The 19,044-nt window shown below is 43.9% G+C and overlaps 1 protein-coding gene across 2 annotated transcripts in view; it reads right to left on the reverse strand.

Moving 5' to 3' along the window:
• Nucleotides 1-19,044, reverse strand: part of LOC135512297 (glutamate receptor ionotropic, delta-1-like) — a 467,441-nt gene that overhangs the window by 173,516 nt on the left and 274,881 nt on the right. For both annotated transcript variants that reach the window (XM_064934181.1, XM_064934183.1), the window contains exon 4: nt 5,689-5,894. In XM_064934181.1, coding sequence (XP_064790253.1) covers nt 5,689-5,894 — 206 coding nt within the window. The remainder of the gene's footprint in view (nt 1-5,688; nt 5,895-19,044) is intronic.

The following is a 19,044-nucleotide window of genomic DNA, read 5'->3' on the forward strand; positions in this document are numbered from 1 at the left end:
CGTTCTGGCTCATGTAATATCTTCTGGGATAACAAAATATCCCCATGCTGATTCTGCTGCAATAACAAAACCAGCATGGGGGAAATTGAGTCCTCTATTCAATGTCTAACACTTACCTTGCTATTAGCCAACTCAAAGTGCTACTTTATGTGACCAAAATGAAGAGTTCACTTCTTCCAAATGACGCCACTCAAGCAATCAACACCAGAGACCTTCGTTATCATTCTGGCCATTCTAATTGAGCTGGAGACTTTTGGGGGGATAGCTGTGCTGAGACATTTCATTGTCTTTAAAATGCTAATGCTGAAAACAGTGTTGGACATGCTTAATTATAATCATCCCCTTTCAATAACACTGTGGGTGTTATTGCAGCTGAGTGGCATTGATGTGATCATAGAAAGGGATAGGCCCTTGTGCTTAGTGAGCATGAAAGCTTATTTTTGATGCCGTCATTGTGTTCTGTGTGTGTTGAGGCAATGAATCATGCTGTGATTACAAATACAGGTCATGTCCAGCATTTCCATCTTCTATCAGTATATTCAGGAAGGGTCAAAGGTAGAAGGTTACCATCTGTGACTATGTGGACACTGGGGAGAGTGAATTATTGTACTCTTGGGAAAGAGTCGAGACTATGGAGAATGGCTGTGAGAATAAGTGATAATAGATGCAAGAGGGAGAGTCACTAGATAAGAGAGTGGACCTGAGCGGTTAGGGTTTAATTTAATAAGAATGTTAACACTACGGAAGATAAAGATAGAGTTAGAGGGGACACTGGGGAGAAAGTAGACCTAAACAAATAGAGCATGATTGAGATATCAATACCACAGACTGATACCTAGGTAAATGTGAAGAATAGAGTAGACCTTGGACCGGAGTAGTTATCTTAGCAGAGATAGACCTTTTGACAGGGATACAACTAAGGTTGGTGGACCCTTGAGCAAGATGACACAGTGCTACTCAGTGCTAGTAACTCACTGACTTCAACAAAATAATAAGGAAGGATATTTACACTGAAAAAAACTATACACACAACATGTTAAGTGTTGGTCCCATGTTTCATGAGCTGAAATAAAATATCCCATACATTTTCCATACACATAAAAAGCTTACTTCTCTCAAATGTTGTGCAGAAATTCGTTTACACCCCTGTTAGTGAGATTTCCCAGTACCTAGTTTTTTGTTGGGTTGACAACATGGGCAATGTATTCAACCTTTTCTGGCCCATGGTGTTGCATGTGAATGTTTATCCAACCTGTTGTAACTACCCATCCCGTGTCCGGGATCGTTGTCATCATCTGACACTAATTAGCATAACACAACGGACATAAATATTACTAGAAAATATTCCTATTCATGAAATCACAAGTGAAATATATTGAAAAACAGCTTAGCTTTTTGTTAATCACCCTGTCATCTCAGATTTTGAAAATATGCTTTACAGCCAAAGCAAGGCAAGCATTTGTGTAAGTTTATTGATAGCATAGCATTATGTCCAGCAAGCAGGAGGCAACTTGGTCACGAAAATCAGAAAAGCAATCAAATTAAATTGTTTACCTTTGATGAGCTTCGGATGTTTTCACTCAGAGACTCCCAGTCAGATAGCAAATGTTCCTTTTTTTCTAAAATATTATTTTTGTAGGCGAAATAGCTCCGTTTGTTCTTCACCTTTGGCTGAGAACTCGACCGGAAATTGCAGTCACGAAAACGCCAAAAAATATTCCAAATTATCTCCATAATATCGACAGAAACATAGCAAACTTTGTTTATAATCAAGCCTCAATGTGTTTTTCAAATATCTATTCGATAATATATCAACTGGGACAGTTGGCTTTTCAGCAGGAACGAGAGGAAAAATGGTATTTTACGCAAGAATCACTCTGAGAGCCATCAGGTGACCACTTACGCAATATCGTCGCTTACGCTCATTCTTCAACATAAATGCATAAAACTAAGGAATTTGGTTTATAGCCCATTCACTGCTCAATAGGGACGCATCGGAACGCAGAGCTTTCAAAACATGAGTCAATTCCGGATTGGATTTTTCTCAGGCTTTCGCCTGCAACATCAGTTCTGTTATACTCACAGACAATATTTTTACAGTTTTGGAAACTTTAAAGTGTTTTCTATCCTACACTGTCAATTATATGCATATTCTAGCATCTTGTCCTGACAAAATAGCCCGTATACTCTGGGAACGTTATTTTTCCAAAAATGAAAATACTGCCCCCTAGTTACAAGAAGTTGGAAAAGAGACCCTTAAACCCATACTTGGACCACACACCCACTCCACTGAAGAGCAGGCTAGTGATGGCTTTGCAACGCTTGCAGTTAGCCATTGATTCCTTCCTAACCACTCATTGTCAAATTTTTGATTTCCAACTTGTTGTCTAATGTTTATTGCCAATGGCCAATGAGTACTGATACGTTTTATGTATGATTTATCTTCATATGCCAAGGATTGAAAAGCATTTGCCAGTAGATTGTCAACATGATTCATGATGATGACTGCTTGTCTAGCTTCCTAGCAAGATTTTGAAAGTATGATGTTGACATGATCTGTCCAATAAATGTTACTGTAGATATAACGTGACTTGACTGCATTTTATCTGTGGCCAATGACCTTGAGCCTTCTTAGATGGCACTTCTAATGTAACTCTATGCAGCACCCAAGGGGCTTGAATTTTTTAGCTCTTCCCGTAGATTTTGCGGTGATGTAGTGTCCCCGTGAGTGACAGAACATTGAGCATATCACGGCGCAACTAGAGAACATTACCAACCCCTGCGCTCCATATTTTCCACTGGCTGCCCCACCGCCACAGAAAGCAATGAGCTAGGCTGAAACACCTGCATTTTGGAGATGCCTTACTCAAAAAAGCAAAAAAGAGACCTTGTTTGTATGGAGCTTTATTAACTCAACATTTATTTATTTTTTACATTGTTTCCAAACTTATACGTGACACGTATTAATGCAAAAATTACATGCAAAACAGGCAACACGCAACAAATATTTGTATGTATATACAGTACCAGTCAAAGGTTTGGACACCTACTCATTCAAGGGTTTTTCTTTATTTGGACTATTTTCAACATTGTAGAATAATAGTGAGGACATCAAAACTATGAAATACCACAAGCCTTATGATGCGTTATGATGAAACTGGCTCTCATGAGGAGTGAAACAGGAAAGGAAGACCCAGAGTTACTTTGCTGCAGAGGATAAGTTAATTAGAGTTACATTGCAGCCCAAATAAATGCCTCACAAATTTGAAGTAACAGACACATCTCAACATCAACTGTTCAGAGAAAACTGCATGATTCAGGCCAAATTGCTGCAAAGAAACCACTACTAAATGAGACAATAAGAATAAGATACTTGCTCAGGACAAGAAATACAAGCAAAGAACATTAGACCGGTAAAAATATGTCCTTTGAGTTCAAATGTTTGATTTTTTGGTGTCTTTGTGAGAATCAGAGTAGGTGAACGGTTGATCTCCGAAATGTGTGGTTCCCACAGTGAAGCATTGAGGAGGTGTGATGGTGTGGGGGTGCTTTGCTGGTGACACCGTCTGTGATTTATTTAGAATTCAAGTCACACTTAACCAGCATGGCTACCCCATCCTTCTGCAGCGATACGCCATCCCATCTGGTTTCTGCTTAGCGGGACTATAATATGTTTTTCAACAGAACAATAACCTCCAGGCTGTGTAAGGGCTATTTGACCAAGAAGGAGAGTGATGGAGTGCTGCATCAGATGACCTGGCCTCCACAATAACACAACCTCAACCCAATTGAGATGGTTTAGGAACAAGTTGGACCGCAGAGTGAACGAAAAGATGGCAACAAGTGCTCAGTATATGTGGGAACTCCTTCAAGATGGTTGGAAAAGCATTTCACGTGAAGCTGGCTGGGAGAATGCCAAGAATGTGCAAAGCTGTCATCAAGGCAAAGGGAAGCTACTTTTAAGAATCTAAAATATATTTTGATTTGTTTAACACTTTTTTGTTTACTATATGAATCCATATGTTATTTCATGGCATTGATGTAGAAAATAGTACAAATAAAGAAAAAACCCTGAATGAGTAGGTGTGTCTAAACTTTTGACTGGTACTGTATATATATATATATATATATATATATATATATACAGTGCCTTGCGAAAGTATTCGGCCCCCTTGAACTTTGCGACCTTTTGCCACATTTCAGGCTTCAAACATAAAGATATAAAACTGTATTTTTTTTGTGAAGAATTAACAACAAGTGGGACACAATCATGAAGTGGAACGACATTTATTGGATATTTCAAACTTTTTTAACAAATCAAAAACTGAAAAATTGGGCGTGCAGCAAACTCTCTCCAGAAGTTCAGTGAGGATCTCTGAATGATCCAATGTTGACCTAAATGACTAATGATGATAAATACAATCCACCTGTGTATAATCAAGTCTCTGTATAAATGCACCTGCTCTGTCATAGTCTCAGAGGTCTGTTTAAAGCACAGAGAGCATCATGAAGAACAAGGAACACACCAGGCAGGTCCAAGATACTGTTATGAAGAAGTTTAAAGCCTGATTTGGATACAAAAAGATTTCCCAAGCTTTAAACATCCCAAGGAGCACTGTGCAAGCGATAATATTGAAATGGAAGGAGTATCAGACCACTGCAAATCTACCAAGACCTGGCCGTCCCTCTAAACTTTCAGCTCATACAAGGAGAAGACTGATCAGAGATGCAGCCAAGAGGCCCATGATCACTCTGGATGAACTGCAGAGATCTACAGCTGAGGTGGGAGACTCTGTCCATAGGACAACAATCAGTCGTATATTGCACAAATCTGGCCTTTATGGAAGAGTGGCAAGAAGAAAGCCATTTCTTAAAGATATCCATAAAAAGTGTTGTTTAAAGTTTGCCACAAGCCACCTGGGAGACACAACAAACATGTGGAAGAAGGTGCTCTGGTCAGATGAAACCAAAATTGAACTTTTTGGCAACAATGCAAAATGTTATGTTTGGCGTAAAAGCAATACAGCTCATCACCCTGAACACAGCATACCCACTGTCAAACATGGTGGTGGCAGCACGCCCAATTTTTCAGTTTTTGATTTGTTAAAAAAGTTTGAAATATCCAATAAATGTCGTTCCACTTCATGATTGTGTCCCACTTGTTGTTGATTCCTCACAAAAAAAATTCAGTTTTATATCTTTATGTTTGAAGCCTGAAATGTGGCAAAAGTTCGCAAAGTTCAAGGGGGCCGAATACCTTCGCAAGGCACTGTATATATATATATATATATATATATATTTATTTATTATTATTATTATTATTTTTTGCTAAACAGGTGGGGCTCAAAAGCCCTGAATGATGGGTCGTCACTGTTCCCTGGTGCCATAGGGCAATTTAAAACCCTGATGATAAATGAGTTCAGAGGTCTGCAATTGTTTTGATTTATTTATTTAATAACTTGTTTATGATGGCTGTGATGTTCGTGATGTTCGAATGTAATGTACTTGTTTTTTTATTATATTTTACTTTATTGGCTCAGGGTACCATTGAAAATGAGACCCTGGTCTCAATTGAGCTCCCCTGATTAAATAAAAGTTAATAAATCAAAATAACATGACCATTTGACCTTTCAGTTAATCCCAAACAGAAAATAAGGAAAGTATAATGGTGGTCAACACACCACTCACCTGGTGGATGAACACCTGTGCTCCTCGGGGGCTCATGAGCAGCACGGCCCGCCGCAGAGTGTCCCGGTAGCGATTGAGCTCCTCGGTCCGCATGGTGCTGAACAGGTTGGTGAACACCCTGCTCACATTGCGATCCACCCTCTGCAGAGACACGTCCAGACCCTGCCGAGACGCCTGGTCCAGGAATGTTTGCAACCCGCGGATGTCTGACAGAGAAGCAGAGACAAACAGTTCAAAATACAGCCGAAAATATCAGGAGGTGCAACTGTAACTAGGTTTAACTGTTTAACTGATTATTTCATTACATTTTTTGTTCAAAAAATTGACATTTAGGTCCGAAGGGCCTTCCAGGAAAAATGAGAGATGCGCTTCCCTTCTCTGGAGGATATTGGACAGGTTTTCTGGAATTATCATTCTCAGCTCGCATTTACAGTGTTGTCTCATCGCTGCAACTCCTGTACAGACTCGGGAGAGGCGAAGGTGCGACCGTGTCAGCATGCACTGCGCCCAGCCCGCCACAGGAGTCACTAGTGCGTAATGGGACAAGGACATCCCTGCCGGCCAACTCGGATGATGCTGGGCCAATTGTGCGCCGCCCCATGGGTCTCCCAGTCGTGGCCTGCTGCGACAGAGCCTGGACTCAAACCCAGAATCTCTAGTGGCACAGCTAGTACTGAGATGCAGTGCCTTAGACCAATGCGCCACTCGGGAGGCAATATTAATTGTGTTTTAACAGGTATTTGAGTTTCTGTTATGATGCTTCAGTTTCAATGCACAGTTTTTCTCTGTTTATAGGTTACAGCCAGTGAAGAGGCGGGTGTGCAATCTCCCTGAGAAATGTGGAGGGAAACCTCTCCAGAGAGTTTCTACTGAACAGGCAAATCAAAGGTGAATGGAAACCAGACTCTCCAACGAGAATAATGAAGCCTACATCTGTAGCTGCAGCCGTACCAAATGTCAAACTGGGTTTTTAAAGAGAGGTGAACCATGCCGTTTGCAGGGTGTCTCACTTCCCACAGTGGGAATAGTGGCAATCTGCTGTGTGTGGGTTTGAGTTGTTTCCAAATCTTCTCTCCTTGCACCTCTAGAGGATTGATGAGTCATTCAATACCCTCATCAGTGTTCAGAGTAAACAGTCTCACCCAGCCACACGCATACACAAATGCACGCACGCTCACACACACACACACACACACACACGCACGCTTGCTCACACGCACGCACACACACACACACACCCACTGTATATCAGACAGCATACACACATACTGTACACTAGAGTGGGTAGAGAGCTGACCGTGGTAATATACACTGAACAAAAATATAAATGCAACATGTAAAGTTTGGTCCCATGTTTTATGAGCTGAAATAAAAGATCCCAGAAAGGTTCCATGCACACAAAAAGCTTACTTCTCTCAAATGTTGGGCACAAATTTGTTTATATTCCTGTTAGTGAGCATTTCTCCTATGCCAAGATAATCCATCCATTTAACAGGTGTGGAATATCAATAAACTGATCAAACATCCCGATCACTCCACAGATGAAATAAAAGGCCACTCTAAAATGTGCAGTTTTGTCATGCAATACAATTCCACAGATGTCTCAAGTTTTGAGGGAGCGTGCAATTGGCATGCTGACTGCAGGAATGTTCACCAGAGCTGTTTCCAGAGAATTTAATCTTAATTTCTCTACCATAAACTGTATCCAACGTTGTTTTACAGAATTTGGCAGTACGTCCAACCGGTCTCATAACTGCCCAGTACCTCCACATCCGGCTTCTTCACCTGAGGGATCGTCAGAGGGGACAAGGGGGCTCCACAGTGGGCCCCTGCCCAGTCATGTGAAATCCATAGATTAGGGCCTAATGACTTCATTTCAACTGACTGATTTCATGTTACTCAGCAAAATCTTTGAAATTGTTTCATGTTGCGTTCATATACTTGTTCAGTATATGTTGTGTTTATACTACTCAGGGTCACAAAGGGAAAATACAATAACAAGAAAACACTTGACCAATTCATGAAGAAGACCGATATTGTGCACATCTTCTGCTTTCTCCTTGTGATTCTTTGGGCAAAACTATAGGTCCATGTCTGGCCACAATAACCTCATTTCACAATGAACAAATGCACAGAACCAGGAATGTCATTTGTGTTGTACTTTCCAAACTGTACTCTTCATAGCTTAGAAACATTGTATTTTCTCATTTTGAAGCAAAGGTGTTGTCTCTCTCACACACACACTCTCTCTGTCATACTTCTCTCTGTCATGCTCTCTCTCTCTCGCTCTCTCTTACTCTTTCTCTCATACACACTCTCACACTCTTGCTCTCACATTCACTCTCTCACATTCGCTCACACGCACTCTCTCTCACGCTTCCTGCCCTCTCTCTCTCTCTCTTGCTCTTTCTCTCACAGTCTCTCTCTCTAACACACTCTCTCTCTCTCTCTCTCTCTCTCACACACACACACGCACTCTCACGCACACTCTCTCTCTCTCACATTGTCTCTCTCTCTCACATTATCTTTCTCTCACACACTTCTTGCCCTCTCTTTCGTTCTCTCTCTCACAGTGCATGCTGGGAGTTTTTTTGGAGTTTGAGTGTTTGGTGTAGAGGGGTCTGTACTAACTTTTTTTCTTGATTCTGTTCTTGGTCTATTCTTTAAATTGTATTTTCTATGGTGGAGGGTTAATGTACTATTTGTTTTAGCGGTATCCACAGGTGTTTTCAAAGTTAGGGTGGAATAGGACAGATTCAATTTCCTGGGGTTTGGAAGGTGTGGTGTGTGTGATGGCTTCTCAGCGTAGCGCGGAGGAGACGCTGTCGATACGGCATGGATTCAGGTGTGTTCCTGAGAATGGAGTTAAAGTGGAGGGGGTTCTGCTTGCAGTCGGTGAACAGGTAGGAACTGAATGTATACATTCAGCTTCCAGAATGAACAAAGCTGTGGTTGTGTTCATGAAAAGAGCAAATTTGGTTGGTAGGCTAATTGCTAGTGGAATATTTGTATGGGGTGTGTTGGTGCCAATTTTGCCTGTTTCTAACCCTTCGACAAGGGTGGTAGTTGCAAATTTGCATTTATCAAATCAGGAAAGAGCTGAGTCGTTTTGATAGCGGTTTTAGTGTACTGTCGGAAGGTTTTCAGGCAGATGCCGTTAAGCACGTTGTTTCATTCTGGAGGCAAGTGTTTATGTATCTGAATAACAATGAGCAACAGCTAAATGTGCATTTTAGAGTGAGGCATGGGGAGGGGCTCTACACAGGGTTTGCCAGCACAGATAGTCTAGTGTTTTGAGTGTGGGGATTTGGGGCATAAGAGCTTTGCGTGCCCACATAAGGGCCGTAGAAAAGGTGAACGCCAGTAGGGGAAATCTAGGTCAATGTGCAGGGGAAAATGAGATGCAGAGGCTGGGCCAAGTCATGCCATGGATGGTGGTGTAGATGAGTCTGGGCCTAGTCAGGCTAGAGATGGTGGGGTAGCTGAGGCTGGGTCTAGTTATGCTATGGATGGTGGTGTATCGGAGACTGGGTCTAGTCAGGCTATGGATGGTGGTGTATCAGAGACTGGGTCTAGTCAGGCTATGGATGGTGGTGTATCAGATGCTGGGTCTAGTCAGGCTATGGATGGTGGTGTATCAGAGGCTGGGTCTAGTCAGGCTATGGATGGTGGTGTATCAGAGGCTGGGTCTAGTCAGGCTATGGATGGTGGTGTATCAGATGCTGGGTCTAGTCAGGCTATGGATGGTGGTGTATCAGAGGCTGGGTCTAGTCAGGCTATGGATGGTGGTGTATCAGAGGCTGGGTCTAGTCAGGCTATGCTTGTGGATGAGGAGAGTATAAGAGACTGGGGGGAGGAGGAGGGTGTCAAGTGGAAAAGGGAGAAGAAGGAGGTGGGAGTGGAGAGGCTGGTGGGATCAAAGGCACCAAGGAACCTTTGCCTGGTGCTGGGAGGGGGGCCCTGACCAGAGAGGAAGGGCAGGTGGTCAGGATGTGAGATGAAGATGAGGAGGAAAGTGAGTCTGAGGAGGAAGATGATGAGGAGTTTTTTTTCCAGACTCCTCTTCAATGGGTCCAGAGCTGACAGCCAGTCAAGCAGAGGGGTCAAAGTACACGTTGAGGGAACTGACAAGGTCCCTGAATGAGACCAAGGGGAAAAACGTTAATCTTGAGGCCTTTTTTTCTGATCCGAAAAAGTTTGTAAGATCAGTACAACATGCTATGAAAAAGGAGGGGCATGGTGTCCTCTCACCCAGGAAACGGTTTAGGTTGAGGAAGTGGGTCACAACAGTGCGTAAAGGTCTACCTTCAGACATTGTTAGATGTATAGTTTCTTTCTGGCACTGGGGCTTTTTGAGCTTTGCTATTGTTCTCTTTCTTTGCTGGCTTCACTTCCACTTCTTATGGAGGCTCTTCGGGTAGGCTCGCTCAATATAAATGGCGCCAGAGATGCAGGAAAGAGGAGTGTGTTGGGTGAATTTGTAAAAACAAAAAAAGTACGGGTGTTGTTTCTGCAGGAGACGCATAGTGATGTGTTGAATGAAGTCGACTGTGGGCTATGGTGGAAAGGGGCAAGTGTGTTGGGCCATGGGACAAATTTCAGAGCAGGGGTGGGAGTCCTTTTTGTACCGGGTCTGTCTAACAATTTGCTCCTCAAAGGAGGTGTGTAGGGGTAGGCTGCTTGTTGTAAAAGCAGAAATTAACAACATGGGTTTTGTCTTTATAAATGTGTATGTGCCTAACACAGGGAGCGAGAGGGGGGTTCAATTTGGGTGTCTTAGACAGGAACTCTCACAGGTAGCGCCTGAGGAGACGCTGGTGGTCGGCGGGGACTGGAACTGTACAATGGATTTTACGAAAAACAGAAATGGGGAAGAGCCTCATTCAGTGTCAGTGAGAGTGTTAAGGGACATCATTAATCAGTTCGACCTAGTGGATGTTTGGAGAACTAAACATCTGAACACAAGACAGTATACATGGGTGAAGGTTTTTGGGGCTAGGGTGAGTGCAGCCCGACTTGATCGTTTTGACATGTCCAGGAATCGGAGCAATAGACTGTTGGGTGCTACCATTCTCCCGGTGGGGTTTTCGGATAACCACATAACCATGGCTCGGCTATCTATTTCAACATGGTCCCGGCAGGCATCCTATTGGAGGTTAAATGTAAAGCTCTTACAAGATACCACTTTTTGCTTCAGTTAGCAGACCTTTTGAGAAAGGTGGGGGCAGCGAAGAGAGGAGAATGAGTCTCTGAGTCAATGGTGGGATGTAGAGAAAGTACAAATTCGGCTTTTCAATCAACAGTGTACAGCTCTCTCATCCTCAGAGGCTAGGAGAGTATTGGGGGAACTAGAGCGTTGTATTAGTGAGATGGAGGTAGAGATGGTGGGGCAAGGCAATGTAGACCTCCAGGCTAATTTAGCTGAATTACGTAGGGACCTGGGTAGTTTTTCCAGGTTAAAACAAAAGGAGCACTTGTAAGAGCTACGTTCTCTATGCTCAAGGAGATGGACGCTCCCAGCTCCTTCTACTTTGGTTTGGAAAGACAGAGCGGTGAAGCCAAGGGTATGCATTGTCTACGGCTGTCTGATGGGCGGGTGACCTCTGTAGTGGGAGAGATGCGGGAGAGAATTGTGTTTGAGTTTTAACCTGAGTTGTATAGGGCAGAAATGTGTGATCTTTTGTGTGCTTGTTTTTTTGTTGTTTTCTTTAGTGTGCTCTTGTTTGCAGAACTCCCTAAGCTCTCTCTGGCACAGAGGGATGAAATGGACATTCCTCTGTTGTCCCATGAACTGGCATAGGCCGTAACCCAGATGTCGTCGATGGGCTCCCAGTGGAGTTTTATAAAACAGTCTGGGGAATAATTGAACTGGACTTCTTTTGCTTGTTGCGTGAATGTGTCGGGGTAGGATAGTCGCCGATGAGCTGCCGTCGGGCGGCTCTGTCTCTCCTGCCCAAAAAAGGGGACTTGTGTGAACTGGAGAACTGTGACATTGCTCTATGCGGACTACACGATATTTGCCAAGGTCCTCTCTAACAGACTGAAGTCCCATCTGGACTCGATAGCACATAAGGACCTAACATATTATGTACCAGGACACTCAATCACGGACAACTTGTTCTTAATCAGGGACATGTTGGACTTGTCGAGAGGTTCTAATGTGAACTTTGGACTGGTCTCTTTAGATCAAGAGAAGGCTTTGATAGAGTGGACCATGAGTATCTGTTTAATGTGATGTTTGGGTTTGGGAAGAGTTTTTTGACCTGTGTGAAGCTGTTGTATGCTGGGGTGTCATGTATGGTCAAGGTGGGAGGGGGCTCAGTTGGCCAGTCTGGGTGAGATGGGGCATTAGACAAGGATGCCCTCTATCTGGGCAATTATATACACTAGCCATTGAGCCTTTTTTGGGCCTGCTATGCAGGAGACTGCAGGAAGTGTGCTGGACAGGCATAGCAGTGTCAGTGTATTCAGATTACATTTCTGTGATGGGCAGGATATGAAGGCACTAGAGACCAGTCTGAAGGTGTACGAGGGAGCTTCCTCAGCTAAAATAAACTGGGTCAAGAGAAAAGCTCTGTTATATGGGGGGATAGGGCCCCTCCTCTGCTTCCTGGGGGGTTGCAGTTGGGTTGTGAAGGACTTCAAATGTTGGGGGTGTACCTGGGCTTGGAGAGGTGGGTCAGGCAGAACTGGAAGGGGCTGTCACAGGCAGTGGTGTCAAGACTGGCCAGGTGGAGGTAGCTCCTGTCTCATGTCATATAGAGGGAGGGTGCTGATAATCAACAACCTGGTGGCATTTTCTCTGTGGCATAAACTGGCTGTCCTCAAACCCCCGCCGGTCTGCTCACAGACCTGGCTGTGTTGTACATGACCGTCCACGAAGGAGGACAGGGCCTGGTGGAACTGGAGAACATGGTGGCTGCGTTCCAACTAAAGGTGGTGAAGAGACTGCGCGATACTGATGTTGGCTGGAGGGAACCAGCATGTGAGCTGCTGAGGAGAGCTGGCGGATTAGGGTTGGACTGGCAGCTGTTCCTCATGAAGCTGGAGAGGCTAAGTACAGCAGTTCTCTCTGATTATTACTCTGCAGAGCTGAGGGCCTGGCAGCTGCTAAGGCCCACATGAGAAGGGGGTGTGGAGCCTGGGCTGTGGGAGGAGGCTATCTTCAACAACCCAGCCATCCCTTTGAGATCGGTTCAGTCGGCCACCCTACAGAGGCGACTGATGGCGGTGGGCTTACTAAGGTTGGATGACCTGCGACTGCTGGGAGAGGAGGGGTGGAAAACCCAGGAAGTCCTGGCACAACAAACAGGAATAATGTCTCTTAGGCTGCTGGAGAGATTCCTGGAGGAGGTCCAGGAGGCACTGTCTGAGCCGGTAAGGGGGGCGTTTGAGCGGCCAAAGGGGGAGGGGTCACCTTTTCACTGCAGGTGACGGCAGAGACTCAGGACTGGCAAGGGGGTCTGGAGGACTTGTTCGATTTTGTAACTCCGAGCCTGGGGAAGTTTGAGGGGGTGGGAGGTAAAGCCCTCTACAACCTCTTAAGTAAGGGAACATTGGGAGCCTAACAGGAGTGAAGGCACATCAGTGGCAGGGGGTTTGTGGGGAGGAGAGTATGGTGGGTTTTAGATGGAGGGGGGCTCTACAAACCCCCAGCACCAAAGAGTTCAGGGGACCTCCAGTGGAGGGTCCTATATGGAGCCCTGGCCACTAACAGCTGGTTGGCATGGATTGAACCGGGAGTCGGGCAGGGTGTCCTTTCTGTGTTATGAGAGAAACTGTGATTCATGTGTTTTCTGTGTGCGCCAGGTTAATGCCATAAATGTCTATGTTGGAATGTCTGTGCGAGAGGTTGGGGGTATTTTTTACTCTTGGGATGTTTATAATGGGGTACAGGTATTCAAATAAGGAAAAGGTCAAATGTGTTTTGCTGAATTTTCTGTTTGCTCAGGCAAAGTTAGCTATTTGGATAACAAGGAGGGACATGGTCAAAGGTGGTGGAATAACAGACCCTTTACTATTATTTAATGGGATGGTCTTTACGCGCCTTAGGGTTGAGTTTGAGTGCTATAGAATGATAAAAAGCGTGGAGATGTTTCAGGAGATATGGTGTGTTGTGGGGGGCTGTCTGTATAGCTGGGGAAGATGTTTTGGATATATGGTTGTAGAAGTGGTGAGTTTTTGTTTGTTATTGTGATATGTGGTGTTTTGTATCGTGTGGCAGAGGGACAGGTGAGTAGGTTACATGTGTGCAGTACAGGATATATTTTAGTGTTTTATTTAAGGGCGGGGGTGAGGTTTTAATGAATGTTTCATTAAAATAAGACACTTCTTGCCCTCTCTCTCACGCTCTCTCATGCTCACACTCTCTCATGCTCACACTCTCTCTCATACTCACTCTCTCTCATGCTCACACTCTCTCTCATGCTCACACGATTACACTCTCTCTCATGCTCACACGCTCACACTCTCTCTCATGCTCACACGCTCTCTCTCTCACTCTCACCCAAACACACACACACTCTCTCTCAATTCAATTCAATTTGCTTTATTGGCATGACGTAACAATGTACATATTGCCAAAGCTTATTAGAGATATTTACAATATAAAAAATAGAAATGTGAATCAAAATTGTCAACGGAACAAGAGTAACAACAATAACCATGTGTCAAAATAACCATACATTCAACAATAACAATAAGCATACAGTAGAGTACACGTGCAGGTTGATTGGTCTGTCAGACACTGTCCCTCAACTTATGGCAGGCAGCAATGTAGTGCGCTGCCACTCTCTCTGACTCACACTCTCTCACACATTCTCTCTCTCACACACTCTCACACACACTCTCTCTCAAACACTCTCTCACACGCACTCTCTCTCTCTCACACATGCTCTCTCACACACACTCTCACACACACTCTCTCCCTCTTACACACTCTCTCCCTCTCACACACTCTCTCTCACATGCACTCTCTCTCACGCTTCTTGCCCTCTCTCTCTCTCTCTCTCGCTCTCTCCCTTGTTCTTTCTCTCACACATACTCTCTCTCTCTCTCTGACACACTCTCACGCACCTTGCCCTCTCTCACGCATCTTGCCCTCTCTCTCTCGCTTGCTCTTTCTCACGCACTCTCTCTCACGCACTCTCTCACACACACACACACACTCTCTCTCTCACACACACACACTCTCTCTCACACACACACACACACTCTCTCTTACACACACACACTCTCACACACACTCTCTCTCACGCATCTTGCCCTCTCTCTCGCTCTCTTTCTCTCTCACGCATCTTGCCCTCTCCCTCTCTCTCTCTCTCACGCATCTTGCCCTCTCTCTCTCTCTCTCACGCATCTTGCCCTCTCTCTCTCTCTCTCACGCATCTTGCCCTCTCTCTCTCTCTCTCTCTCTCATCTTGCTATCTCTCTCTCACGCATCTTGCCCTCTCTCTCTCTCTCTCTCTCTCTCTCTCTCTCTTTCTCTCTCTCTCACTCACACACACATTCTCTATCACGCACCTTGCCCTCTCTCTCTCTCTCTCTCATGCATCTTGCTCTCTCTTTCTCTCTCTCTCTCTCTCTCTCTTTCTCTCTCTCTCACTTGCTCTTTCTCTCACACACACTTTCTTTCTAGCACACTATCACACACACATTCTCTCTGTCTCAAGTTTGCCTAACCTATTATGAAACAGGGGAAAATAAATGATTGGTTTCAAGATTTCCATTGGTGGAAAAAAACACTATTCTGTTTCCACCTTAAAAGCAGAGAAGGAGTGTCGATGGACTGGAAATGAGGCCTCACGGAAAATGGGCAGGTTTGCTCAAGTCATTCCCAAAGGCAAACGTATGGGGAATACAACAGCATCAACTTTGGTCCTGCCCTAAAAAAGTGTTCAGTGGCATTTCTATCTCATAAAATCACAAGATGAATCCTGGATGAAAGGCAACAGCTCAGGGAGAGGGCACAGGCTAAGATGGCTGATGCGGACTTCAAAGTCCCAGTGCTAAACCTTGGGTGGCGTTCCAGAGCACAGCTACACTATCCTGGCCATAGGCAGGAGGCAGAATACAAATCTGGTTTTAAAAGGTTGAAATACTCTACCTCGGAGACTTAGCTTCATCACACAAATAATGTAAACTAAATAGGCTACTTTTTTTGGCATAATAGCATATTCTGAACAGAAGGTAGTGAGACACTTTAACATTAGTTCATAAATAAGCTGTTTCGCAAACCAACTGTAAGACATCCCTGCAGACCTACTGGAGTATGAAATGTATCATGTAATTCTGCATTATATTGTACATAATTGTGCACAAACCCATTTAATAACCTTTGCTTAAGATTGAATTGACTCCAGCATTAATTAGAAAACATTTGCTCTCATAACGCCTTCATAAATAAAGTTGCTGGCAGACGGAAAATAGCAATTGTATTACATACAGTACATCTTTATGGAAAAGTACTCTATATGTTATTTGTATTTATTTAACCTTTATTTAACTAGGCAAGTCAGTTAAGAACAAATTCTTATTTACAATGACGGACTACCCTCCCCTAACCCAGACGACGCTGGGCCAATTGTGCTCCGTCTTGTGGGACACCCGATCACGTCCGGTTGTGATACAACCCGGGATTGAACCCGGTCTGTAGTGACGCCTCTAGCACTGCGATGCAATGCCGTAGACTGCTGCTCCACTAAGGATTCCTACAATTGTGAGTGCATCAGCCTGTTGTGTACTGAGGAAAATGCCATTATAAAGACAAGCCCTCATCCTCCCTCTTCCTCTGACAATCATGATATCGACCTCCGTCTATGTTAATGCAGCCTAACTAGATTACTCAGACTCTAATCGACTTTAGTTCCTTTGATCACAGCTTGACACGCATGGCCGGGAGACACCATGGTAACCTCATTGTGTGTGTGTGTGTGGCACGCTAATGCGTGTGTCTTTGTAGGGCGGCCCAGCCCCCAAAGTGACTTTAATCAACTGTCTGCATGAATTCCTTTGTGTCGTTATAGGAATTCGGCCTTCTCTGCATTATCTCACCAATCCCCTCTTGTCACACCTCTGGGTAGCAGAGGTTCTGTTGTCTTTACATCCTGTAGGGCTGATATCTGATTGGAGGTTACCTTTACAGTAAGACTACTGTTCAACAACTCAGATTTTGAATCCAAGCAACTTAAAAAATGGTCTTAGATTCATTGTCTCATTCTTTTTTTGTTCCTGAACTGCACTTGTGAGATACCAACTCTCTCTTTCTCTTTCTCCACCCCAGGTAATCTTTTTATTTTTTATTTTTAACTAGGCAAGTCAGTTAAGAACAAAATCTGATTTACAATGACAGCCTAGTGGGGAACAGTGAGTTAACTGGCTTGTTTAGAGGCAGAAGGACACATTTTTACCTTGTCCGCTCAGGGATTCGATCCAGCAACCTTTCGGTTACTGGGCCAACACACTCTAACCAATAGGCTACCTGTTGCCCCATGCACCACTTAGAGCATGGGCTTTCAGGCTAGGACTTCTCTCTCACTCTCTGATCATACCTAGAGTATTGCACTGTAATGTTTGTAACTTAAGCTTTATGCCTTGTATGTGATTTCATTCATTTTACAATGTTATTAAATATCTGCCATTATTATTCCTCTCTCATACCAATTCTTGTTAGTCAACGTCCACTCATTGCCTAATGCTTGATTGCATATTTGAATTATCTTTATGGAGTCAGATAAACATAGGCTAATTGCCTAGTCTTACTATGGGTCGTATGCGAGGTATATATAATATGCATATATGATCAATATTACCACGTGTGTGTGTGTATGTTTGTACTGCATGTGCATACATGTGCATGTGTGTGGGTGCAATTAAGGCTTAATTGGGATGTTAGACAGAATTCAACAAACTTTGTATTATCTTCAGATAGTTAGTGGGCATCAGAAGTAGTCATGTAGTCATCAGGAGTAGTCATCAGGAGTAGTCATCAGGAGTAGTCATGTAGGCATCAGGAGTAGTCATGTAGTCATCAGGAGTAGTCATGTAGTCATGTAGTCATCAGGAGTAGTCATGTAGTCATCAGGAGTAGTCAGGCAGTCATCAGGAGTAGTCAGGCAGTCATCAGGAGTAGTCATGCAGTCATCAGGAGTAGTCATGTAGTCATCAGGAGTAGTCATGCAGTCATCAGGAGTAGTCATGCAGTCATCAGGAGTAGTCATGCAGTCATCAGGAGTAGTCATGTAGTCATCAGGAGTAGTCATCAGGAGTAGTCATCAGGAGTAGTCATCAGGAGTAGTCATGCAGTCATCAGGAGTAGTCATGCAGTCATCAGGAGTAGTCATGCAGTCATCAGGAGTAGTCATGCAGTCATCAGGAGTAGTCATGCAGTCATCAGGAGTAGTCATGCAGTCATCAGGAGTAGTCATGCAGTCATCAGGAGTAGTCATGCAGTCATCAGGAGTAGTCATGTAGTCATCAGGAGTAGTCATCAGGAGTAGTCATCAGGAGTAGTCATGTAGGCATCAGGAGTAGTCATGTAGTCATCAGGAGTAGTCATGCAGTCTTCAGGAGTAGTCATGTAGTCATCAGGAGTAGTCATGCAGTCATCAGGAGTAGTCATGCAGTCATCAGGAGTAGTCATGCAGTCATCAGGAGTAGTCATGCAGTCATCAGGAGTAGTCATGCAGTCATCAGGAGTAGTCATGCAGTCATCAGGAGTAGTCATGCAGTCATCAGGAGTAGTCATGCAGTCATCAGGAGTAGTCATGTAGTCAGGTAGTCATCAGAAGTAGTCATGTAGTCATCAGGAGTAGTTATGTAGTCATCAGGAGTAGTTATGTAGTCATCAGGAGTAGTTATGTAGTCATCAGGAGTAGTTATGTAGTCATCAGGAGTAATCATGTAGTCATCAGAAGTAGTCATCAGAAGTAGTCATTAGGAGTAGTAATGTAGTCATCAGGAGTAGTCATGTAGTCATCAGGAGTAGTCATGTAGTCATCACGAGTAGTCATGTAGTCATGTAGTCATCACGAGTAGTTATGTAGTCATCACGAGTAGTCATCAGGAGTAGTCATGTAGTCATCAGGAGTAGTTATGTAGTCATCGGAAGTAGTCATGTAGTCATCAGGTGTAGTAGCAGAAGTAGTCATCAGAAGTTGCACTATTTATGTGGAGGGAGGCTCATTTTCATACAATTGCATGAACTGTGCTGGTCATATACCGTAACAGCCATTGCTATGGAAGTGCTTTAGCAAAGGCAGGAGTGGTTCCTTGATAAATATTGAACTTTCCATCAATACTGTCATATTCCTTGCGATTGGCACTATATAGTGTGTTCAAAGATTTCTGAATTGATTG

This window comes from Oncorhynchus masou, chromosome 24, assembly GCF_036934945.1.
Source record: "Oncorhynchus masou masou isolate Uvic2021 chromosome 24, UVic_Omas_1.1, whole genome shotgun sequence".
NCBI classification, from domain to species: domain Eukaryota; kingdom Metazoa; phylum Chordata; class Actinopteri; order Salmoniformes; family Salmonidae; genus Oncorhynchus; species Oncorhynchus masou.